The sequence below is a fragment of the Chenopodium quinoa genome, unplaced genomic scaffold (genome assembly GCF_001683475.1).
Source record: "Chenopodium quinoa cultivar QQ74 unplaced genomic scaffold, ASM168347v1, whole genome shotgun sequence".
NCBI classification, from domain to species: Eukaryota; Viridiplantae; Streptophyta; class Magnoliopsida; order Caryophyllales; family Amaranthaceae; genus Chenopodium; species Chenopodium quinoa.
The window spans coordinates 447,484-475,198 of record NW_018743510.1 but is presented as its reverse complement, the minus strand read 5'-3'; the positions used below and the strand labels follow the sequence as shown (position 1 = coordinate 475,198).

Sequence of the window (27,715 nt, the reverse complement as noted above, 5' to 3'; positions counted from 1 at the left end):
TTAGTATAGCCATCACATATTGTAATGTGAGTAAGTAGTTTAATTTGCAATTTTTTTGTATCATTGTATGCAATGGTTTTTGTGGGGTAAAATCTTTTGGCCTTTAGTACTGTACTATTGACTTTATTTACATATGCAGTACTATGTACAAGCCCTCGAGGACTTGTACAAATATGTTTTTTTTTTTTTTTTTTTTTTTTTTTTTTTGTGTTTTATTTTATTTTCTTTAAAAAAGGAAATTAAGTGTAATAACCACTTTTATTAACTTCTTAATAATATAAAATTATTCAAGTATAATTCAAAGTGAATTTATTAGCGATTTTTTTTTTTTTTGAGGAATTACAATTTTTTTACTTAAAACAATGTCTAAAGTCACTTTATATTTTATGAGTTGCACACTGTATAATACAATCGTTGAATTACAAATTTATAGCACACATTATTTAAAAAGTTTGTCATCTAAAAAACAGATAATGAAATTCAGCTAAGATGATTTTGTTAAGCTAAGAATAAATCTTATTCAATATTTGTAACCTTGGAATAAAAAATTAAAAAAAAAGTAGCAAAAGTTAACAAATGAATTTAAATAGTTCAAAAATCAAAACATTGTATCTATTGTGAAATGGAGGTAGTGTATGATAGAGCGATCTATTGTGAAATGGAGCCATGGAGGTAGTGTATGATAGTAAGAATTAAGAATATCATTTTTCAACTATTAATCATAGCCTTTTAAATTATATCTTGTACACATTAACACGAATAAATTCTAATTTTGTAAATAAAAACAGCTAAAAAAAAAAACCTTCAACCCTATTCACAAGCACTTCGAGTCGAACTTTCTTGTAATCAACTCACGAATAATCTAAATCAAGTTGAAATGTTTCGCAAACCATCTAAACTCATAAACACCCCTAATTACAATACGAAAGCAACAAAGCAAATTTTTTTTTTTTTTTTTTTTTTTTTTTTTTTTTTTGAGGGGAAAAGCAACAATGCAAGTAATTTAAACAATTGACTCTTCCTTGAATGAAACAGCCAATAATTATTAATTTTAAAAAAAAGCAACATTTCTTCAAAAAAAAAAGCAACATATCCCAAAAAAAAAAATAAAAAAATACTTGTAAAAAAAAGACAAATGAACGAATAAACAGTCGTATTCATCCGCCGATACCAACACCAATAGCCGCCAATTCACCGCAACCCAGTCTTCTCACTTTCTCTCTCCTCCCTCACCAAGGTCAGTTCTCTCTCCCTACTTTCTCTCTCTACATTTTCGCATTCAATAGATTTAACTACCACCATTTTCACCTAACTACTATACTATATCTTCACCAACATTCTATTCTTCTTGTACTTTTCATTGACTTTCTCTTTATTTTGATTCTGGAAAAAAAAGAAAAAAGAATAATTCTATTTTCATCGATTTTTGATTTTTCCAGATTTGTTCAAATTTTTGGTTTGATTCTCCGATCTATTTGATTGATGTTGCATTGTTTGTTGTAGAAGTTGAATTTTAAGAGTATCAATGTCGTGGCTTGTTAAGCAAGTTGTTAACAATGGAAGTCTACAGTATTCCTCGGTATTTTTGCTAATTTTTTTTTTCATTTGTTTGTAAAATTTATTGTTGCAATTGTAGAAATATTGCAATTGTTGAATTTTGATTGATGTAGATTTATTTATATTTTTTTTGCTAAATTTATTTTTTGCAGAGAATTCGGGCTTTACAACATGCTGCTAGGACTTTTGCAACTGCAGGAAAAGAGGTGATATTTTTTTTTTTTGTTAAATTTATTGATTTCTTATTTTGGCAATTAGATTTTTGTGCTTGTGAATTTAATAGTAATTGATTTCGCGCATTGTTATTGTAATTCTATTGTAGTTCGGAGTTGCGATTTGTCAACGATTTGATTAGGTTGTAATTGGATAGGTTGCAAATTGATGGTTGCTAATTTGTGTTTTAGTAGAAAGGTTTTTGGCTAATTACGGCGGATGAGTCCTTTTCTGCTGTGCAATTGTGGAAGAGTTGGATTTATTTAGCTTTGGTTTGCTGTTTGTTGCAAGATTATGGTTTGGGATCTGATTAGGGTTGTTGAATGAGGTGCATTATACTTGAGTGTCGGACAACATCTTCACGTGTAAATTGGTTTTAGGTTAGCATACATTGTGTGTTTGTACATTATAAGAGGAGTTCTTGCCTTCATTAGGTCTGTTTGTTCTTCCAATTATGCACAATAGGATCTTTGTTTGTATATAAATCGCATTTTTCACGATTTTGCACAATTCCTTCTTCATTTAGTGACCCTTTTTTCGGATTTTTTGATGACGCAATGTTATGGACTTTGCAGATGACAGTCAGGGATGCCCTAAATTCTGCATTAGATGAAGAAATGAGTGCAGATCCTAAAGTCTTTGTGATGGGTGAAGAGGTACTGTGAAAATACTATTGGATGTCTGTATTTTCTGCTCTTTATACCGAATGTGATTTCTAGAAGTTAATGCTGAATATGTTTTCTTTTGCACACAAACAGGTTGGTGAATACCAAGGAGCCTACAAGGTTAGAATTCCACTATTCCGTCCACTTTTTATGTCTTGGATTGTGGCTTTCGCCATTTAAAGTATTCTGCTCACATATATCCTTTCTGTTACATTTTTGCATCAGATAACCAAAGGGCTTTTGGACAAGTTTGGCCCAGAAAGGGTTATTGATACTCCAATTACAGAGGTTTTTTCTTGAACTACATAGAAGTTATTCATTTATTTTCATTTAATTTGTAAATTGAATATTTTTTCCCTCTTAAACTGCTTTTCACATGCTGTTGTCAATCGAGGATTTATTGTTATTTGGTTGTGCAGGCTGGCTTTGCTGGTATTGGAGTTGGTGCAGCATACAAAGGACTCAGACCTGTTGTAGAATTTATGACATTTAACTTCTCGATGCAGGTAAGAAATTTCTTATTGGCAGTTTTATTTCTTTTTTGTTGTTTTGAAGGGTGAGTTAATGGATAATTTCAGGAGAATGTAGAAGTGTAGAACTATGGCTTATAATTTCCTTACTATTGAATCTGATTATCCTGGTTTAAGTCAACCACAATTTCTAGTCTTATCTCACAATTTATGTGCCGGGAAATTGTTTTAGAGGTAGATTGAATTAAAAAGAATTTAACTGAATAATTTCATGTGGAATTAAAAGTTTATCCTTGTCTCGTAGCTCTTTTAATAGCCGTGTTGCTTTAATGACATTATTCTTCAAAACAGTGCGCTGCAGTTTAATAATAGGATTTTCAGCTGCTGCTTGAACTTCTTTAACTTGTATGTCATAATCTCTTAGTAGCTTGTTTGTTGGTTTTTATAAACTCAAACAAAATCCATCCATTAGTAACAAACTCGTGCGAAACAGGAACAGTTGATTTTAACAAAATTCAAGTTAAAAATTTGAAAGACAGTTGGGGGTCCTGTCTTGTCTTGGTCAAAATCAATGAGTATTCTTTAATCCAACCAGCCTCTTGGAACAGCCTTATGACCCAAATGGTCATACATTACTTGTACAGTACGGCTGTACTACTAATTCTAAATCTGAAATTTATAAATGGCATATGTTTTTAATGATAATATGAATTTTGAATATGTTCAATCACTCTTGGAAGACTAATTGGATTTGAACCGTCCTGAATTACTCGCATCACTTTCCTTATTATAAAAAAAAGAAACTCTTCACTCATATCCTCAAAAAGTGATGACATATTTCCCACTAACTCCCCTTGATCCTTTTTGCTCTTCCCATTTTGAATTTTTCGTGAGAATCAAAAAAATCAAAGTGGGAAGAACAAAAAAGATCGGAGGGGGGGGGGTATAAAGTCAAGTAAATTGCATAAAATGTTGTGCCGGTCAAAGTGTTATGACTAATTCGGGATGGAGGGAATATTATTTTGAGTCTTCTAGAATCCAATCCCACACCATTTAAGGTGACAGTGACATAAATCACTTCTACACCCTTAGAAATTTCTGCCTTGCTATTTTTTTTTATTAGTGACTAAACTGTAACACTCAAATCAAGCTATTTTAATGAGTTTTTATTTCTTGTATATCATATGTGGTTGCTACATCCACCATATGAAAGTAGTCTTTGGTGTACTCTTAACAAGTATTAACACGTTGTTTGGATTGAGAAAATTGGAGGGAAAGGAAGAGAAGAGTAAAGAAGGGATCTATCCTCCCTTGTTTGAGTACCCATTTGGTAAGAGTGAAGGGAAGAGAAATGGAAAGATTCAATCTCCCTACCTCTTTAATAACTAAGTCCTTCCATTGTTGGAAAGATTTGGAGGGAAAATGTAATCTTACCTTCTCCCTCTCTCCCTCTCCTCCCCATTCCTTCTTCTTTCCTCCCTTCCCTTTCCCTTCCACTTTTCGATCCAAACAAACCGTAAGCATCTGGTCTTGTTTGTTTTTCTTTTCCTTGTGCTTGCCAACTGTCTTGTTTTGTGAATAGGATTTAACACCACTTGCATCTTTATTGGGTTGATCCGTTTACCTGTACCATGACGAATAGAATTCGATGGACAGCCTCCTTTCTTGCTGTGACTTCTTAAGTATCATCCTTGATCTGTTGATCCGTTTTGGACAGATTTTTGTGATTTTATCATAACAAGTTTCTCAGCCTTCATAGCTTATACTTCCTTTGTTCCACAAATATTGCAACAAGGATGAAATTTACGCATCCCAAAGCACATTTTATATATTAAATATCTATAATTGTATAAGTGTAAAAATTATACAAGTTGATATTGTGAAAGTATTTTACGAGACGGATCTAACAAGACCCCACATGACTATATTTTACTTTACGTATAAATCATAATTTGTGGTCAAACAAGCATGATAAATAGTGCAAAAGTCAAATTGTTGCAATATTACTAGAACGGAGGAAGTATTTTAGAATTCTTTTAATTCTAGTGCTGCAACTTGTTTTTATTTTTATTTATTTATGTGCATATATTATTTCTGGTGGTCACATAGGGCAGTGATGTCGATGAGACTTGTCCCAAGGATTTTGTACTCTTTCCAAGGCTGCACAAATAAGCTACCTGGCATCAACTGTGCTGCAACTTATTAATATGAACTACAATTTTGCACGTTAGAACTGACTCTAATAAACATCTCACAATTAATACTTTAATTGTTGGTATCTTGCTGGTAATGAAACCCAAATTGTTTGGGAAAGAAAAATCAAAGCCCCTTCTTCGTAGGCACATTTCAATATTGTCTTGTTTTTCTTCCGTAAAATTTACCATTCACATTGAAGTGTTCTTTTCTGCTGGTTAGAGTTTTTCATTCATACTACTTATTAAAATGTTACAATATGGATAAATTTTACTAATATGTGGAAATTTCATACCTTCTATTTTGTCTATGATCATGCTGACATAGTCCATTCCTTTGTGTAACAGGCAATTGATCACATTATAAATTCCGCTGCAAAATCGAACTATATGTCAGCCAGTCAGATATCTGTACCCATTGTTTTCAGAGGTCCAAATGGTGCTGCTGCTGGAGTTGGTGCTCAACATTCGCAGGTTTAATTATTATTGCCTCTGTTCAGAAAGTATATGTGATTTTCATTGCATCCTGTATGTTACTTGGTTATCTTTCTCTTAAAAATGCCTCAACATCAGGCATAATGGGCATTGTAGTCTGCTGTTGATACCTGAGTTTTCAAGAAACTTGCCCAGATGGCCTAACATGTTTCTCTGCATTCTGGAGAAGGATGTGGAGTCGATCTTTGAATATTTTAGCATGACATTTGAGCTTTATTAGTCCTTGAAAGAATCTTTGAAGTACTTCCTTTGGGGGAAGCTGCAAAATTGATTGCAACATTACTTAATTTGGACAATGATTCTCTCTTTACTCTTGTTGACACATGGGTCCTTTTTTTTTTTTTCCTCCCTCTCTCGTCAATTAAAATACCTTGCATCCCTTCTAGATTACAATTAAAAGAGAATGGAGGAAGTATTTATGGTGATGGCTGATAAAGTTTCTCTCTGGCTCTTTTCTTGATTGACATCTCAATGTGTTTATTAATCCCACATGTTTTCTGGTTGAAATTTTGGTTAGCTTTGTTATGACATACATGATTTGGTCCTAGGTCCTCCGGACTAATTGAGTATCATCAATTCCAAAAAGCATGAGAAGTAGAATAGTGGTTGCTGTTAGCTATTCCAGCAAACATAAAACCCATCTGGTACAATTGTGTCATGCAAAAACCAAGGAGTTTCCATGAGAACCCTCTTACGTCTTCCATATGGGTAGGTCTGTGTGAGAACAGAAATCCTGGGTTATCTTGTGCTATTACTGTTATTTTATGAAATAGCAAGGAAGAATTATGGGTTTTAAACATAATACAATCAGCTCTGGTGCTGAAACCTTTGTCCAAGCCCTTTATCACTTCTGCCCTTAGCCTTGAAGATCGCCATGGTCAGCTGTTGCTTTTTGCTTGAGTAACAAATTTTCTTTCTACCTAAGTGGGCTGGATACACTCAAAGACTTGTAACCTGTAAACCCTGGCTTGGCTTCTTCTTCCACCATTGGTAGAAGTTGCAAGGCATATAGTTTAGCATAGCATGTTCTCCCATAAGCTGGGCAGCGTGTTAGCATATAAAAATCTGGTGTTTCATTCTCTTATTTCACCACTGCACAGATTATGAGTAGGATTGGTTGTGCCATTCTCTTATACTAGATACTTTGTGCTCAATCATGAGATTAACTCTTTCGTTGGGCACTTTTACCCTGTTAACATTCCCAAGATATCTGTTCCATTTTATATATTAACTGTTTATTCTTTTTATTGTCTGGGGTCAACTTTAACCTAAAATTTGAAGAAAATGTTATGAAGAGTACTACCTCCGATCTTATTTGCTCCTTTTGGTTCACGATTAGGAAGGTTCAAAAAGTTCTTCTCATTTGGAATCATCTATATATAGGTTAAGTATTCTCATTAATTTTTTCTCTATTTATTTGGTGAATGTGCCAAAATTTATTACTTATTTTTTAAAACAATTCTTCACTTATTGAATTTCCCCATCCATGATTCCAATTTGTAATCATCATTCTCTTTTCCTAATCACCATATCAATTTCTTTCCCCTCTGTTTTTGCTCTTTTTTTTTTTTTTTTTTTTTTTTTTGAAAAGTTGGACTATTTAATACTCCCTCTGATCCTTCTGTTTTTCTCATTTTGAATCAGGGAGTAAATTAAGAAAAGTGAATCTTTTTGAATGAGAAAAAAAATTAAAGTAATGGAGATTCTAATTTTTTATCACAAAAAATTGAAAAAGAAAAAATAAAAGGGGACATGATAATTACTGTGGTGTTTGGGAAGAGAGAATGATGATTAAAATTTGAAATTATGCAGGAGGAAATTCAATTAGTGGAAAATTGTTTGAAAATTTGTATGGAAAAGAGAAAAAAGGTAATAACTTTTGGCACATTCACTAAAATTAAGGAAAATCAAAGGGAAATTTTCTTGCATATGTGGAAAGATTCTTAATGGTTATCCATTTGAACCTTTCCTGAATGGGAAGAACAAAATGGATCGTAGGGACTAGGGAGTATAAAAAGTAAAATCTCTATTATGTTAATTGTTTCTCTTACATTAAGATTCATTTCTTAATTAACTCCCCGATTCCAAATGAGAAGAAACAATTAGGGTTGGAGGGAGTACTATTTTCTGGAATTTTAGACTACTAACAATATAAATATTTTAAGTCCCCATGTAACTAGTTTATAAAAATCTGTGGTCTAATATAGCCAGACCTTAAAAAGTCAAAACTATTGCAACTTTTTTGATCAACCTTTGAATCTTTTTTAGTTAGTTATGGAAATTTCGACAACCTTATTATCTTTTTTTTTTTTTTTTTTTTTTTTTAATTTTATATGGTATTTTTTGAATTTTTTCCCCCTAGATATACCTTTGTTTTCTATTTTTGTTCTTAAATTGTGTAATTCTCTGTATTTCAATTCTCTGATTTCTTGAAAATTAGTTGAACCTCTGTGGTGATCAGCTCAACCAATCTATTGGAATCTTTCAGTTAAAAATTCAAAGTCTTGGTTTAAGCTTACTTTGATGCTTCTGCAGTGTTATGCAGCGTGGTACGGTTCATGCCCTGGTTTGAAGGTACTCTGTCCATATTCATCAGAAGATGCCCGAGGGTTGCTCAAAGCTGCCATTAGGGATCCAGACCCTGTTGTTTTTCTGGAAAATGAGATACTGTAAGTGATGATACATGTTCATTGTTTTTTTCTTTTCAATTGTGGAGATGTTCACCGTTTAATTTACAAATTTTTGATATGTTACTCTGTAGATATGGAGAATCCTTTCCTGTTTCAGAAGAAGTTCTCGACCCCAATTTCATCCTTCCAATTGGCAAAGCAAAGGTTCTATGATTTTCTTGATGATATATCTCAATTATTGAACATAGATTGATAAAGTTGCTTGACCAATTGTTTATTTCTAATACAGGTAGAACGACAAGGAAAGGACGTCACAATAACAGCTTTCTCTAAGATGGTGGGCTATGCTCTGAAGGTACATTATTTCTTTTTAACATCTTCCCTCCAATGTAGTACATCATTTTGTTCTTTTCACATTTTTTCTGTCAACTATAGAGTGTAACTTGACTTTCCTATACTGCAGGCAGCTGACATTTTGGCAGAAGAAGGAATAAGTGCCGAGGTAGCTTTTTTTGTTTTTGTTTTACATTGATATTGCTGCATACTCTTCTTACTTTAGACTTGTTGCTTACATTTCGAGGACTCGAGGATATTAACTGGCATCTTCTGTTGGTCAGGTGATAAATCTCCGTTCAATTCGCCCTCTTGACAGACCCACTATCAATGAATCTGTCAGGAAAACAAATAGGCTGGTAACTCTTGAAGAGGGGTTTCCGCAGCATGGAGTTGGTGCAGAAATCTGGTAATTAACACCTTGAATATTGTCTTTTCCCCCCTTTTCTTTAGTTTTCCCTGAACAAAGTTCATTTATAATTGCTCATATAATGTTATATTTTTAGTTGAACTTTGTGCCATTGCTTCACTCATTATAAGGTGTGCTGCAATAACAGTGTCATGTGTCAATTGAGCTAAGACAATTTGGCATTGAGTTCTCAACTATACTTTTTCACTTAAATCAGCTATGTTGTATAACTAATTTTTTTTTTCTTTGTTTGTACAGTGCTTCAGTTGTTGAAGATAGCTTTGCGTACCTAGATGCACCAATCGAAAGGATTTGTGGTGCTGACGTTCCTATGCCTTATGCCCCAAATCTTGAAAGGATGGCCGTCCCACAGGTCCAAATTATATTTTCTTTATTGATCATAGTAAATATGTTCTGTTTACATTCATGAAGTAGCACCTTTCAATCCTGCTATATTTATTTTATTTTAAGGGGTATTACAACATATAATTTTTTTTTTTGACGAGTACAATATTTAAATTTAGCTCTTCATATATAACGCAAACTTGTCTGCAAGAATGAAGCAGTCAGTGCAACCAAGGTTTTAATGAAAAATTAAAGCTTGATTAAAGACAATGAAGTTGTTACTAGCTTGTAAATTACAACATTAAGTTGATTTTCAGCATAGGCTAGTAGGATATGTGGTCAATAATATCTAACTAGGCTTGAGGGATTTGTTGCTTATATAAGCGGAGTAACTAATCTTTTGTGCAAACTGGTTGTTTATTGTACCTTATTGTCTCGTAACAACAACAACAACAACAGCAACAACAACAAAGCCTTAGTCCCAAAACCTTATTGTCTCATGGTAGTGGAAAAAAAACGTTGTTAGGAATATATTCTAAAACCAGACATTTGCTATGTCATTTGCTTATAATTGTCTAATATCTGCCTTTCTGTATTACAGATTGAGGATATTGTTCGAGCTGTCAAGCGAGCATGCCACAGATCAAAATGAACTGCCGAATACTGAATCTCAAATCAATCTATCAATTTTATCTAATTTCACACATTGATATTGATGTAATTTGTTATTTTTGCCACTGGTGTGGCTGCTTTGGTCAAAATTCGAGGGATAACTTTGTGTCCGAAATAAAATTTTGTAACATTAATCTGCCCAAAAATTTTCTGTGGTACCAACAAGAGCAATAGCTAATACAAAAAGGTTGCAAAGTAATCAAATCAATGCAGCCTTATTTTTCTTAGTCAAATTAAGTTACTCGTATTGGTTATTCCTTCGTAGAAAAAATAACTTGTGTAACATATACTGAAGTATCTAATTATTCTTTTGAATACTCTACCAACTCACCGGCAGGTAGCAGTCTCCATGATCGGTCTAATTCCTTCTTTATGCTCACTAACATGGTAATACTACCACGGTACCACCTTTGGTCACAACTCACCAGCTACTAACACACTCCCTTCGGCCACCACTATGAGTTGAGCAGGACTACTAACATCACCTCAAAAGAATGTCACACTTCTCTCTATCATCATGCAGTTTTTATCAGGGTGGATTTGGTTACATACTCTTTAATTCATTAACTATTATGAAATTTTGTCTTGAGCTCCGTGAGAGCTCCAAAGTTGCATACGCCGGAGGTAGTATATAAAAACCAACAACTAAAAACATTGAGTTACACTTGCCATTAAGGATCTCTTTACAGTTTACACCCAACAAATTAAAAAAGTTTGAGTAATAAACAATGGATAACATTATTTATAAAAACCATTAAATTTAGGCGATGAAGTTTAGTCCTAGAATTGTACGGAGTATGTCTTATGTTAACCCACTTTAAATTTATCTAATCCTAACCCATATAAAATTTATCTATTCCTATTTAAGGAATTTTCACAACAATAATATTTTATACATATTCAATCATTATATAAAGCCTTTCAAGACTAGTTCTCATAAATCAATACAAGAACAATATTAGTACAAAACACAATGTCAAGCCAAAATGAGCAAGATCGGCTCCAGGGATCAAGCATTAATTGGTGGTACCACTTTTGTCCTCTGTGTCGTTTCGAGTTGGCGGCTGCCGAGAGTTTGTAAAAGAATGATTAAGATTTGATATAGTGATTTATTTTTAATTGTCAATAAATACTCATATTCTTTTAATACTTATTTGTTTGTATGTAGTAGTACTTTTTAATCGTAGAAAAAATGCTTGGTTAAAAAACCGAAAAAAGTCTAAAATAAGTTATTGTTGTCATTGTATTCTTATTTACCCATGTTAAAAAATTAATAAGTATTTTAAAATGCCTAATATAAAAATGAAACTATTTAAAATATCGTTCGGTGCAAAGCCCAAGTCACACATTAGTTTAGTGATTAAAAAGCGTACATATATTCTTGAAAGTTATGGTATCTTTAATACTCCGATAATTTAATTTGATACACTGGAACTTAAATAAAGGATGAGGATAGATCAATAAATGCCGACTCTAGAAGCAAATTTTTTTTAAAATTTTTGGTAAATAACATACTATAAGTAACACCTTTTTTGTTTTTTTAATGTAGTAGTAAATTCGGATATTTTTGGTTAATAACATGCAGTTGCAAAATTTATCCTTATTGGTTTTATAATTTTTTTAGTAAATTCGAAAACTTTTGGTAACTGAAATATAAAATTAAATTTATCTTTTTTTTATATATTTAAAATTTTGTTAGTAAATTTAAAATGTTTTGGTAACTCATACATAATTAACAAAATTTATACTTTTATGTTTTTGTAAATTTTTTTAGGAAGGGAGGGTCTACTATACATGACAAATACCGTTATGTACTGTGTATGCTATATACTGCTATGAATTCTATAGTAAATGTCGCATACTGCTATGTACCACTAAAGCATAGTATTACACAATGTACCACTTATAAAGTTATTTTTTATTGATTTTATTAGAGGATCTTGGATCAAATCTTATTTACCACAATATATTTATTTTTTCCTTATCATTTTTTCAAATTTTTGGGTGATCAATTATATTTTCTAAAAATTCCCGTCAAAAAAAAAAACCTATATTTTCTAAAAATTAATTTTATTTTTTTGTTATTCGATCGACCTTGGAAAATATCATCATAATCGGACAATATACATGTAGTCCTTTGTCATTGATGAAATTTATGTAATTTTGCAACTTTAAAGACTTCTGTTTACTATTGAAGCAATTTCAATTATATTGCCTAATTATTTCATTTATTTTTCATAATTTTTCATCGATATTTTAAAATTGAAATTGAAAGCCAATTTATAATTTTTAAGTTCAAAATTACAATGATTATACTCTGAAATAATAATGCAACCACTATAACAAGATCAGTCATACTTTTATTGAATTTCATGCTAAATTAATAACCATAACCTTTATATATGATGATCATTAGATACTCTCTCTCTCTCTCTCTCTCTCTCTATATATATATATATATATATATATATATATATATATATATATATAATATATATATATATATATATATATATATATGTATATGTATAGTTCGGACAATTCAATGAGAAGGTTGAGATGGATTAATATAGAAAGTACAATTTTTTTTATTTTTTTATTTTTTTATTTACCAAATATGTAAATGTTTTAATTTTTCAAGTGAATATGCAAATTGAATTTTCGAGCTAATAAAATTTCTAAATAAGAAAATAGAAGAAAATAGGAAAAATTGAAACTAATAATCCCACCTTTGGCACATCTTCTCAATACAATCCCACCTTTGCATATTCTGGAAATAATCCCACCTTTATACCCCATATTCTCAAAATGGACCTTTTTACCTACAACTGTTTCAACAGGTAAATTTTTTGTTTTTTTTTTCTTTAGTAATAAAAAACAAAGGAAAAATTAAAAAAAAAAAAGTTAAAAACCCCTAACCCAGCCCAACCCCACCACTAGCACCACCTGTCTCTCATCGGCGACGGCCTAAACCAAGCCGTCGGCACCCCTGCCCCACCAAAACCGGCGAAACCCTCCTTTCCCCTCCCCGAAAACCACCCCAACCCAGCCTAACCACCGCAAATCACAACCTAGCCTCACAGCTCCAACAACATCGCAACCACCGCTGCCACTCCACACAACCAATTTGCACCCCAGCCTCTTCAAACCATCGCAAATACTGATTCGCACTAAGCCGATGGATTGTGGTTGGTATTTGTGGTGGTTCGAATGGCTATTTTAGGCACTATTTTTGTTTGAACTGGTGGCTGTCGGGGTGGTTGTTGGGCTAAATAAATGGTGAGCGGTGTCACTGATGACGTTCATTGTCGGTTTTGGTGGTTAGTGGCGTGTGAAGTTAAGTATTTTACGGCTGTGAGAAATGGGGAATGGCTTTGCAATGGTATTGGAGGTGAGAAATGGTGGCGGATTGGTGATAGTGGTGAGGGGGGTGGTTTTGGTGAAGCTGACGTCTGGCAGGAAAGGGAATAAGCAAGGGATTTGTTAAACATCGCCCGCAAATTTCAACATAAAGCCCACAAATTTTAGGTGAAGTGACACTTTTGCCCTTATATGTTAAAAAAAAAAACTCTCACACACTCTCATCTTCTCTATACTCTCTACTCTCATCACCTCTCTCTAAAAAAACAAAAAATTTAAAACTACAATGTCGAGGCGGTAAGGCAAGGAATTGGCGGCTGCGGAGGCGGTCACAGGGTGGCAAGGTTTTTTTTTTTTTTAAAAAAAAACCTCGAAGAGGTGGGGTGCCTGGGCAGGACGTTGTGGCCACGGTGGCGGCGCCCAAGCCAGCGCCAGCCCCACAGCAGCGATGTCTGGGCGGGACGCCTGGGCCACGGTGGTGGCGTCTTGCTTGGGCGCCGACGCAGTGGCCTTGGCGTCCTGCCTAGCCGCCGCCGTCGTAGGGCTGGCGTCTGGCTGGGACGCCGCTTCCTTTTTTATTTTTTTTTATTTTGCGTTTAAACCTTTTTTTTTTTTCAGTTTTCAGTTTTCTGTATTTTATTTTTCAGAATTTTTTTTTTGTTTATGTTTATATATTTTTTTTTCAATTTTTTTTTGTTTATTTTTATATTTTTTTGTTTTTCAAATTTGTTGTATTTTTTTTTATGTTTATATTTATTTTTATATTTATTTTTCAATTATTTAATTTTTTTTTGTTTATTTTTATATATTTTATTTTCAATTATGTTGTATTTTATTTATGTTTTTTTTATGTTTATATTAATTTTGTATGTTCTGGTATTTTTTTTCTTTTTGTGTGTATTTTTTTTGGGTTATATTTTTTTTTAGTGTTTTGTAATTTTTTTATGTCAATTTGTTAGTATTGTTTTTGTTTATTTGACATTTTTTTTGGTTGGTTATTTCTAATTTTTGTTGTTGGTACTTAAAAATAAATAGATTATTAGTATAAATTACAACAATTGCAATTATTTTTCGTTATTTAAATGGAGTTAGGTATCGCATTTTCGACCTGGTGCGGGGAAGAGTATGACCGTTATTAGAAGTAGAAACTACTCAATGGAGAGATCGGGGCCCAGCCACATTAGATCCAGTGGTATTTCGGCCTCGGCTCGCAGGGAATGGATTCACTATCCTGAGGAGGATGAAGATGGTTATTGTGATGATGATGATGATGATGATGATGATGATGAGGAGGAGGAGGAGGAGGAGGAGGACGCAGATGATGATGTGGTGCTTGGGATGGACGATCAGAGTGGACCATATGATGATTACGGTCCATTTAGTCAAAGGCTTGATGATATGTATGAGACGCATAGGGTAGATGTGCGTAAGGATAGATATGGTAGATTTGTTAGTAGATCTGGCACATCATCTGCGTCCACTGTGTCTACGGTAAGTAGAAAACGGTCGAAGGCCGTAAATGATTCTTGGGTGGTGAGGGGTGAGGTGGCTTGGGGACCTGTAGACGGGAGTGTGATTCCTAGCTTTCTAGGACACATAACTATCCGTATCTGGGAGGACCAGGAGAGGGCTTTGGATACGGGCTGAGGCTTTGCTGGAGGAGAGCGAGATGTTCGGTCGATTGCAGGACACCAGAGCAGTTTACGATGGTTGCCCGCCTATGGACTGCGGAGCTGCAGAGGCCGCCAACTAGGGTGCCTCCCATGTGTGACCACCACTACATGGAACGGTACAGCCGGTATTCGCACCCGAGGTTGATCAGAGACCTCCACCATGGTGACGACGCCGATGATGATGATGTGCCACCACCCACTGCCGTGGATGCGGTATGTCTCATAAAACATTTATTGTTGTGTGTGTGTGTGTGATTTTTTTTTTAATTATATATCGTTATTAAATTTCATGTTTTTTTGTTGTGTGTAGTGGATGGGAAAGATGATGCAGGTGGGACAAAGACTCTTTCAGGAGAGGGACAGCATGACGACTGCATCTGGCAAAGTTGCTATTGATGATATGGAACGGGCCCTTGCCCAGTGGCAGTGGGCGTCAAAGAAGGATTACTGATGTGTTGGCAGTTTATTAATAGAACATTTTGTACATTATCATACTAGTTTGTAAAATCTGACATTATCGTTTAAGTTTGTAACATTTGACATTATCATTTTAAGTTTTTGAAATTTGACATTATCTTTTTAGTTTGTAACGCGTAAATACTAATTAGTATGCATGCAAGACATAAATGTAGTCAAAATTAGAATACGGAAAATAAATAAATGGAATAAAAATAGCAATACAAATACAAGGTTATATAGAAAAGGTATACGCATGAAAAACTAAAAGGCAGCTAGGTTGTTCCAATGGTGGATGCGGTCATGATAAAGCACATCCCAACCCTCTACGCTTGGTGTGCGAATGGTGTACCACCGAGCTATGATCGATGGCACCGGAAAATCGGCTGACAGGTCCAATCGGATGAAATGTCTGTATGACGACCCCAAAAATGCAATAGCTAACTCTCTTACCGGTCTAGTGACGGTGTACATGAGATCGTAGAGGCGTACATGCCCCGGCGCTGTATAGGGTTCCTTCCCTCTGACCGTTCAAACCTCAATTTCTGTCTGACGTTGTAGATGTGTCTTCGATTTGGCTGATCTTCAAGAAATTTCTCTAACACAGATGCTAATATTTTAGCAGGCTTCACATGAGCATCACTCATTTCTTTGACAACTAGTTTTGCAGCAGGACTTAGGCCGCTTAACTGTCGATGACCCACTTCATATACTATCATCTCATGGTTGTGATACCCCCACTTAGAGTAACCCTTCACTTCCCAACCATCACGACTTTGGTGTTGTCGAACTTTTACTCTGAACTCACACCCACAACCTTTCTGCTTTGTATCAAACTGAATCGTTGTACTGAAATCTCGTTCCTCCCTTTTGTGATAACAGTCGCATCTCAAAATGCGATCCATTCTACCATCCCATTGAGATTTATGAGTTGCTACTACTAAACAAAAACCAGATCTAATTGCAACCTGTTTTGCCCAATCAATCGCTTGTTGAGCATCTCCGAAGGGACCATCATGTACAAAAATCCCACTGTAATCATTTCCGTCTCCACCATAATCCTACAACAATGACATATTATTTTTAAATACATATAATTATATAAAGATTAAATTAATATATTTAACACAAACTTAACACATAAGTAATTTCTAAATTTTTTATTTGTAAATTTCATTTCTATATTTAACGCATAATACATTTAATTTCTCAATTTACACATAATTAACACAAAATTATGTATAAAAGTATTCATACACATAAAAAATTAAAACATAATTTTTTTTTTAATAATATTAACACATATTTAATCTTCACATACAAAATTAAAACATAATTTTGTTTTTTTTATGAAATTATTAACACATATTTAAAACATAAATTTACACATACAAAATTAAAATATAATTTTTTTTTTTGAAATTATTAACACATATTAAATTTCAAATTTATTAAAGTTAAAAAACCAAAAAAAAAAACTTTAAATAAAATAATAATAAAAAAATGACGAAATGCTGGCCGGCATCCTGGCCAAACGCTGGCCAGCGTTTCGTCATTTTTTACCTCTACGTACCTCGTTTTACAGCGATGATGACGGCTCTCCGGTGTCCCTCGGCTTTCTAATCTTGCTCTACATTTTCCATGAGAGAGAATGTCGTTTTGGCTACAAATTAGAAAAAGGGCAAAAGCGTCAAAGTAAAAATGATTGTGGGTTTTATGTAGAGATTTGTGGGCGATGTTTAGCAGTTGACATAAGCAAAGGGGAACAGGAAAGGGAATTCCGACGGGAAAGGGAGGGTCCAACAGGAAGGGAATCGGGGAAGACAGTGGTTGGGTCCGATTGTTCCGGCGAATGGCTGGGTCCAACCGTTCCTGTGATGGCTGGGTCCAATTGGTCAGTGGGCAGCTTCTCCGGCGAGGCATTTACTCTGGCAGGGGAAGGAAGAAGAAGGGTTGTTAATTTTTTTTTTTTTGTTTATTCCTTTATTATTTAAAAAATTATAAAAAAAAGCCTAATTAAAAGGTGACACGTGTCATGTTACCTTCTAAATCAGGTTATAAATTTCACAAACTAGTAAAAGGCTCATTGTGAGAATATGGGGTATAAAGGTGGGATTATTTCCAAAATACGCAAAGGTGGGATTGTTTTGAGAAGATGTGTCAAAGGTGGGATTATTAATTTCAATTTTTCCTAGAAAATAATGTTAACTACCCAACTAATTTTTTTTTTAAGTGAAAAACTACCCATCTAAAACAAGGAATTTAAAATAAATGTAAAATTGCAAAAAAAGAACCAACGTATATTACTGTATTGTAAAAAAAAAAAAAATTAGTGAAATAAAAAAATCGAAAAAAAAATAAAATACGTTAGGCTATGCAAATGTATGGGTGGAAAGTGATGCGTTAGGTGTGGTGCAAGCAATTAATAGTGCTGATGAGAGTAGTGATAGACCGCTATCAGGTATGGGCTCTGTTGGGCCCATATCGGGGGTAAAAATGTAATTTTGTGTAATGACTACTATGCTGTAAAAAACTAGTCTCTCTCTTCTTAATAACAATATTCAAATTAAGAATAATAGTATACAAATCAATAATAACAGTATACTAGTCAATAATAACTGAGCACCGACAAGTACCTAAAATTCACCGGAAATAATTTATTGGATAATGGTATGTAATTAAATAAAAACAGTATAAAAATCAAGAATAACAGTATACAAACTAATAATAACAGTATACAAGTTAATAATAGCTCAACACCGACGAACAATTAACGTCGTCAATTTCGACTGAACTCTTACAATTTCCAGCATAGAACTCACCGTTTTTAATGGCTGGAGTCGTAAGTTTGCGTCTTTGACAAGGAACTTGTCTATGTTGTAAGACCATGAAAATCTTTCGCCGCCCTTCGACTTTACTACCATTCATCCTTTAAATTCTGAATAAATTCTTGCCACAAAATTCACACCTCCGGTAAATCGAGCACCACTCCTTGTGGATGAAGAGTACTACAAGTCCGATGAGAATTAAACTCCAGCAGAAAGTACTCCATAGCATTGCTCACTCTTGACTCTTCTGTTTCTGGTTATGTTTTTTCACTCCTCTTTTACCTTTTCAATTTTCATTTACATTAAAAAATTATTTGAAAAATGATTTTATATTATGGTATGGACAAGTATGAGCCCATACCTGGTAATGGGTAATACTTACTCATGCTGATGATGGTCGTGCGCCTGTGTTCCTTCACTTCCTTGTCTACAAATGATATTAGTCGTCTATATGGTTTGTTTAATTCTATTCATTTTTCTCATGTTAAGAGAGCAGGCAATTCAATACTGTTGCCCACCTTCTCTAGATGGGATACAAACGGTTGCTCATAATTAGTTTGTATGGAATTCTTCCCTCAAAGTATTCTTACTTAGGCGGAATTTGATTTGCAACTAGTGGGCATCCCGGGCGTTGCACCGGGTTACCACTTTGATTAGTTTTTTTTGTTATGTAATTTTTTTTTATCATTCTATTTTTTTTTTCCCATTTTGTCAAATATGTACCAGAGTATTATAATTGTGGTATTATGTTTTATAATAAATTGATAAAGCATAGGTTGTTTGAGTATGTTGTGCACAAATATTAAACATAATTTAATGTTACTAATTAATATTGTTAAAAAAATGTTATTAATTTAAAGTTGCATATCTAGTTTTTTCTTTTTATTTGGGAAGACAATTTTTAACTTTTTATTATTATTTGAGAAATGTTGATTATAACCCTCTTAACTTTTTTCCCAAGTTGCATATCTAGTGTTTCTGTTTTTTTTTTTTTGCTCCTGCCATTTATAGTTGTATTTATTTATAACGATAACATGATTTATTATTGGCTAAGATGGTAAGGATTTTGATCTTATTTCCCTAAGGTTTAGTGTTTGAAACCCAACGCTTTTTAATATATTAGTATAGATAATAATGCCTGCTTTTATTTTTTATTTTTTTTATCACTTTAATTGAAATAATTATATTCAGAAAAAGATATTTTTGAGGAAAAGATATTTATATTGAAGTAAACTTATTAAATTTAGCAAAAGATAAGTAATTTTTTTTTTTAATGTATTTTTTCTGTAGGGAAAAAAAACCTCTGTCCTATTTTTCATGTCCCATTTGTGTTCCACTCATTTGAGAAAATATGGGCTCAACATTTCATTCAAGTGGAGTTTGTAACTTGCAATTTTCCATTCCACTACTTATTGATTTTCATCCAAAGTGGAGTTGTGCTAATTATTTGTGTGGACTATTATCTTTAGCTTAATGGGTTGTGTATAAGCTTAATGGGTTGTGTATATTGCAAAGTTATTAAGTTAATTGATACATTGCAAAGCTATTAAGTTAATGCAGATCCCAAAACTTATTCTTAACTACTTAATATATGAAATACTCATAAGCACAAACTTACTTAGAAATTAAAGTATTAAACATTACCAAATCCTACACTAACCCTCAATTCTTCTACAGTCGTATTTATTTAAGCATAGTGAGACCTGATCGTCAATGCAAGCTGAATATCCTTATGCATTATAGTAACGTATTTCGTGTGAATAGCACAAAGATTAGTATCTTCAAATAAACCAACAAGGTAAGCCTCAGATGCTGCTTGAAGGGCAAAAATAGCATGACTTTGGAAGCGCAAATCAGTCTTGAAATTTTGAGCAATTTTGCGAACTAGCCTTTGGAAAGGGAGTTTCTTGATCAATAACTCGGATGTCTTTTGATACTTTCGAATCTTACGTAGGGCAACGTTGCCAGACGTGTATCTATGTTTCTTATTAGGTTTATTATTGCACGCTTCATTTATTAATCTCCCCATAGTGGACCGACTTACGAACGCTAATTGATTCCTAGGGGCCTTCCCCAGTTCCTCCTGGTAGACTTGCGCGCAGTTTGCTTTGTTCGAGCCATTGATCTAACGTTGAATTGAGGAAGAAATGAATGAAGAGAGTAAAAGTGTCTTTCAAATTATGTAATCTGATGATTTTGGGATAAGTTATAAAAGTGCCTGGTTTAGAGCTTATTTAAAGGGAAAAAAAATAACTAGAAATTTTATTAGCAGCAAATCTCAGCCATCTAATTGCATCAAAGGATTATGTTTTCAAAAAAAAAAAAAAAAAAATTGCATCAAGGATTATATCAATCCACGTCATCGATCCAAAATATTTACAAACTGTAAAAACACAAAACATTGTGGAGTACCGAGTACGTAGTATAACCTGAAATCTTCTTCACTTGAAAAAAAAAAAAAAAAATTAAAGAAAACCTTCACTTCACAACGAACTCCGATCCACCTTATTTATAATGACATTAGGCACGACAGTGTATTTTTTTTTATGATTTCTTATTTTCTCATGTGTAGACGAGCATGTAATATGGTTGCCCATCATATTGCTAGACGGGATACTATCATATCGGTATGAATGATGAACTAGTTTGTATGGGCCCGTTCCCTCAGAGCATCACGATTTTAGCGGAAATTGATTTAACTCGATAAAATGCTCGTGCTACCTTTTCCTCAAAAAAAATAAAAAAATAAAATAATAATAATAATAAAAATTAAGAAAAGCTGTTTCTTGATCTTTATAACAGAATTAACCGACAATTAACTTATAAATATTAAATCAAGCTATAAATACCCATTATTCATTTTGTTTAATTCTAACAAAATTCAACCCTATTAAATAATCTGATCTCTTGTTTTTCATTTGTAAAATACAAAATAAAAATGAAAGGGAAGAAAATGAAATGGGTGGAACTAGGGGTGAGCAAATCGGATACCCGGTCAAAATTTTAGGAACCCGATCCGAAATTGGTTGGGACTAGATCCTAAAATTCGGAATCGAAAATGGAATTGGTTCAACCAGGTCCTAAAATATAGGACTTGGAATTGGAACCACCGGGTACCGGTTTCGTTTCCGGGTACCCACTTATATATATAATTGTTAACATATAGTATAAATTATAATACTTATTTTAGTCTATTTTCATGTTTAACGTTTAACACTTGTATTTATATATGAATCAATGTATTTTATTGATGTTATGTATTAATAATATTTTTTTATTTTTATTTTACTAACTAGATACATTCAATATTATTTTTTTGAAAAAAAATTATTAAGTGTAACATATGTTCAGTAACCGGATACCCAATCGGTTCCGAGTCTAAAAAATCGAGAATTGGAATTAAAACGGGGCAATTTTTTGCTGCTTTAGACAGGGTGAAGGATTCGGAAGTAAAGCAGTTTATCAAGTTGTGTCTTCGCCCTAAAGCAGTACGACCTTCGACAAACAATCTTTTAAGTCACCCGTTTCTTGCCGAGGCTGAAATTCAGCATGGAATACGTAAGATTCAAGTAATACGTAAAATTCAAAGTTCCTCTTGGATATGGTGCCCAAAAGAGTGTATACAGAGGCTATGATCGTTCTAATGACAGAGAAATTGCAGATAAAATTTGGGCGCATGCAGAAGTTAAATGGGCCCGAATGTCATATAATAATTTTATGATTTCATAAATTGTACAACAGTATTTTTGGTGGAGACTTACTCACACCAACCCATACCGGACCGGAGACCGAAAAATTGAATTTCAAGAACTGAAAACCGGGCCGATTAAGCTAGGACCGAAACCGAACTAGACCGAAAAAATCGGTCCAAAACCCGGACCGAACCGATTTTAGAATTTTTATTAAAAATTTCTAAACTTTAAATAATTTATGGAATACTCGAAAAAAATAAAGGAAAAACAATATTTTAATGTCTTTTTTTTTCTTTTGTATGTTTAGTACAAAAAAGCTCATATGACTAAAGTTTTCCAAGGATAATCTTAATCTTTATCAAAGGTTTTATATTTAATTTTAAGAAACGAACCGGTTCGGCCCAAGACTGGTTTTTATAGAGTTTTGGATCGAACTGGACCGAAGACTGGGAAAATAAATTTCTCGACCCAGAGACCGGACCGATTAACTTGGTCCGGTCCGGACCAATTTTTGACACCACTAACCATATCAATGGAACCTCTCTTAATTGGCTCACTTCTAACCCATGTACATTGAACATTTATAGTAGTTGTTCCTACTTTATAGATTTTTCTACACATGTCTAATATTATATGTATCTAGATATTTCTAAATCAAATATCTTTGATATTTTTTACAAGATATTTCTAGATGATTTTTCTAGATTAACTTCTAATAATTGCTTGGTGTATAGCTTTGGAACCAACATCAGCGAGTTTACGTGCTGAAACTTTGTTGTTACAGTCATGAGAATATCTTGAAAAGCTGTGATGATTGGAGTTCTCTTAGTGGTTATTGTCATAACATGATTACCGAGTTTTGCTCGGGTGGTAATGTGAGAAAATACTTAAAGAAGCAGACTCTCGGAGGTAATACAGCGATCAAGAAATAGTGTCGACATATTCTAAGTGCGTTGCATTATCTTCACACTCTTAGTCATTCGATTATTTATCGTGACATTAAGATCGTCAACATATTTGTTGATGAATTATCGACAAACGTTAAATTGGGAGATTTTGGACTCGCATATCATTTAGAGTGGGTTAATCATAGTTTTTTCTATTGTTTTGATCAATGAAAATCTTTATAGAAATCCTTATAAGTATTGCAAAAAATATTTTCAATTTACTTTTAAATTGGTTTTATTTCTTACGGGTGATGTTATATACTTGTATTAACTAGTACTACCTATGTTCCAAAACGTTCATCTTGTTTTGATTTTAAGACTATGATGAACAGTTATTAGGAGCTGAAAGAGTCAATTAAGTAAGAACAAATAAATCTATTCAAAAAAAAAAAAAAAAGTAAGAACAAGTAAATGTATCGTGACAATTCCTGTCCAAGATAAAGTTTGAGTGACAAGATAAAATTATTTACGAAATATATCTTATGTAAACCCACTTTAAATTTATGTAATCCTAACCCACTTAAAATTTATTACTCCTATTTAAGGAATTTTTCACAATAATAATATTTTATACCTATTCAATCATTATATAAAGCCTTTCAAGACTAGTTCTCATAAATCAATACAAGAACATATTAGCATAATACAAAACACAATGTCAAGACAAGATGGGCAAGATCGACTCCAAATAGTAGATCTTCTTAGAATTTTTAGTCGTGCAGATGATAATGAATACATAACCAGTGAAGAAATTTGGGCAGCCATCAATGCGTTTAGGCAGCTGTCCGATAATGGCGTAGAAAACATTCATCATTTATTCTTCCACATTTATGGCTTCGACATTAGGGAAGCCATCAATGTCTTTAGACAGTGGTCAGATAGCAGCGTAGAAACCTTTAATCATATATTATTCAACATTACTTATGGCTTCGTTGATGGACTATCAATGCGTGCACAACGATCAACCGATGACTCGGTTGTGGCCAATTTGAAGAGGGTGAGAGTTGAGGAGTTAGCGGTTGATGTTGATGAAGTTTGCTCAATTTGCCTAGAAAATTTTGTAAAAAAAATAAGAAAAGAAGCAGAAGAATTGGTGTGTTTATTACCATGTAAACATGCTTTTCATGACGGCTGTATTGTTAAGTGGCTCAACCTTAACCACTTTTGTCCTCTGTGTCGTTTTGAGTTAACGGCTGCCGAGAGCTTGTAAACGAATTATTAAAATTCATATTAGTGATTAAAATCATTTAGTTGTAATCAAGATTTCTTTAATTGTCAATAAATGCTCATATTTTTTAATACTTGTATTATGTTTGTATGTAGTAGTACTTATTAATCGTAATAAAAATGCTTGGTTTTCTCCAAGAATCTTATGTTGTTGGGTTTAAGGGGTTGTGGAAGTAGATGCATAAAACCACTCCTCTTCTGTTTTGTGGAACAAGCTCATAGTATGTTTTAAAGATAAAAATATCAAACAGATTTTGTTGCGTTGATTGGTACTGTAAGTAGGTCTCAGAATCATTGTACTCTGTATCAATATTAGTGGATTGATTAGCTGACTTTAATTTATTTCTCCTTGTATTGCTTATACTCAATAGTAATCTAATATATATATATAAATAAAGTAGGCATTTTTGGAGAGTATTTGGAGCGCCACGTAAAAGATATACTTATTTCGACCAATAAGAAGAAAGATCTGTGTTTTATTTTTGAATTAAAAAATTATGTCGCCACCTAGATTAAAGTACGAATTAGATTTGATATATCTAAAATTTTGATGCCACGTAGATTATAATCCACGAATTAAATTATTTTAATGAAAAAAATAAAGTAAAAATATAGGAAAAGATAAATTTATTAATTCAATACTACGAGTATAAGAAATCCAAAAAAATTATACTAAAACATATTTAAATAATAAACGCTTATGATTAAGTTTGATCTATCATTATAAGATAAAGTTTGATAGTATTTATGATAAGAGTTAATTATAATTAAATTAAAATTTGTGATACCTACCATTATAAATTTACACATCATACAACACAAACAAAATTTCGTATCAATAAAAAACCCCATCAATTGAATTTTGTGTTAGTAATTTTGTGTTAATATTATGTCATCAATGGCCGGATAATTTTTAGCTTAAATTTTAAAATCCTATGTTTAAATTAGTATTTCTAATTATTACTTACATTGTATTTATTTGGGATACTCAACGATTATATATATGTTTATGTTTTATTTACTAAATGTTTTTTTTACATGCAGATCTAACACATCATACGACACAAATAAAATTTCGTATCAATACAAAACCCCATCAAGCGAGTTTTGTGTTAGTAATTTTGTGTTAGTTTTAGGTCATCAATGTCCGGGTAATTTTTAAAATCTTATCTGTAAATTTATATTTGTAATTATTAGTTACATTGTATTTATTTAGGATACTTAACGATTACTTGTTTATGTAATGACATACAATTAGATGTTGTGTACTTAATATATGGATGGCTTTGGTTATTTTTGGAGATGATGAAAAAATTCCAATGTATAGATTTGATTTTATATCGCAACACGCTTCAATTTATCCATTGATGTAGTAGGTTGGTGATTCTATCGAAATAAAAGACATGGTAAAACAATGAATAATGATTTAGGATTTAAATTATTAAAAATTTATCATTTCACATTAAAGATTTTTATATAACGAAAAAAAATCATATTTACAATTTATTTATATTTAATAAATTCATTATAAATTATAGTAAATATATATATTAAACTTTTGTAATTTTGTCTGAATTATTAAATACAATAAATCAAATAATTAAAAATCTTAGATGAAAAAACCGTGCATCGCAAGTACTCATCATTATTTTTTTATTTCAATTAGGATGTAAATTATTATTTAGGAGATTCATCCTTGATGAGTTCATTATTAATATTTAATTTTCATAATTTTTTCAAATGCGAGATTAAAGAAATTTGCGATAAAAAATAAACGCAGACAAAATAATGAAAAAGCTTCATATATATGAAGTTAATAGAGATAGAATGCATGTTAGCAGTGCTTAAACATGCAGGTACAAAATTGTAATGACATGCAAGACCTAGTTGCCTTGTGACTTCCCATCACCGGGGCTAGGAATTGATCTATTGATAACTCTAGGTCTATAGTTTTCTAACAGATCAGATCCTTGAAAGGACCCTTGTGAATGCCCATCACCGGGGCTGGGACTTGATCTATTGATAACTCTAGGTCTATAGTTTTCTAACAGATCGGTATCCTTGAAAGGACCCTTGTAAATGCCCATCACTGGGGCTGGGACTTGATCTATTGATAACCCTAGGTCTATAGTTTTCTAACAGATCAGATCCTTGAAAGGACCCTTGTGAATGCCCATCACCGGGGCTGGGACTTGATCTATTGATAACCCTAGGTCTATAGTTTTATAACAGATCAGATCCTTGAAAGGACCCATGTGAATGCCCATCACCGGGGCTGGGACTTGACCTATTGATAACTCTAGGTCTATAGTTATCTAACATATCATACCCTTGAAGTAGTGACTGAAATTTTGCAGTGACTTGATCTGTGGTTGTATATTGGAGCTTGTCATCATGCATATTTATGAGGTCTTTTGTGGTTTTTGTTGTTTCTTGGAGTTGTCTGCCTTTGACAAACAAATTTTCTTGGTGGAAAAGTGCTACCAGAATGAAACAAGCAATTATAAACTTAATGCTTCCCATTTCTAGCTTCATATGAGGAAGTAGAAACAAGAATTTCAAAGCTCTTTAATGTCTAAGTAAGAAGAGAAAGATGCTCTCACCTCTCAACTTCTTGTCACATTTATAGTACTTGGACACCGTCATATTTAGTTAGTTTTATCAACAATAATACCAAGACATATGATATGTCTAACATTAATTCTTATTAATACTAATTAATGTTATCAATAATTGATATTAATGTTAGGTATTGTTACCTTAATTTTACATTAATTTTAATTTATGGCTTGCTACCTTGTGTGACCAAGCATTATATATGAGGTTATTCTGTTATTGTTATAAAAGTTACTTTAGGGTTTTAAGGGTTATTTATTTATTAGTATAGGGGTTGCTATGTCAGCTTGTAGGATTACTATAGTATATAAGGGTTATTCAATAACTATAATAAAGGATTACTTTGTTAATATAATAGAGGGTTACTTTGTCAATGTATAAGTTACTTCGAATTTTAACAGGCGACAAAACGGTGTGGCGTACCACACTAAAAACACGGTCTTATATGTTCTTTCCGGCTTTTTAGTAATATTGAAACATTAGGGATTGGCAAAAATTTTAAATAAGGAGAGAAATAGAAAGATTTAACATACACTACTAGAAATAGGCCGTTTTCCGAGGGAATCGTTCCGACGGACCCAAATTCCGTCGAAAAATCCGAACTTTCCGACGGAAATAGGGTCTGTCGGAACATTCCGTTGGAAAAGGTTCATTACGACGTAAACTCCGTCGGAAATATTGCGACGGAAATTAATTCCCTCGGAATAAAAGGCTTCCGACGGAATATTCCGTCGGAAAGTTAGTTTTCCTACGGAAATTAATTCCATCGGAATTTTCCTACGTAATATTCCCTCGGAAAACCCTAATATTTCGACGGATTTTTTATCCGTCGGAACTTTATAATATATAAAAAAAACAGGAATTATCTCTTTCTCCTCTCCTCTTTCTCTCTCTCCTCCTTCCCCTTCTCTGATTTTCCTCCTCCCTTCCCCTTC

The 27,715-nt window shown here is 32.9% G+C and overlaps 1 protein-coding gene across 2 annotated transcripts; it reads left to right on the top strand.

Moving 5' to 3' along the window:
* Window positions 1-1,000: 1,000 nt before the first annotated feature.
* On the top strand, window positions 1,001-10,214 carry LOC110739657 (pyruvate dehydrogenase E1 component subunit beta-1, mitochondrial-like). Of its 2 annotated transcripts, none has more exons than XM_021920112.1 (15): window positions 1,001-1,237; window positions 1,507-1,579; window positions 1,710-1,763; window positions 2,346-2,426; window positions 2,529-2,555; window positions 2,661-2,723; window positions 2,855-2,941; window positions 5,446-5,571; window positions 8,128-8,261; window positions 8,354-8,426; window positions 8,512-8,577; window positions 8,686-8,724; window positions 8,840-8,964; window positions 9,223-9,337; window positions 9,911-10,214. In XM_021920112.1, the coding sequence occupies exons 2-15, from the start codon at window positions 1,526-1,528 to the stop codon at window positions 9,959-9,961; spliced, it is 1,095 nt and encodes a 364-aa protein (XP_021775804.1). In that variant the 5' UTR covers window positions 1,001-1,237; window positions 1,507-1,525; the 3' UTR covers window positions 9,962-10,214. The 2 variants fall into 2 exon arrangements, with proteins under 2 accessions (XP_021775804.1, XP_021775803.1); XM_021920111.1 differs by having other exon boundaries at window positions 1,002-1,237; window positions 1,504-1,579.
* Window positions 10,215-27,715: the final 17,501 nt, after the last annotated feature.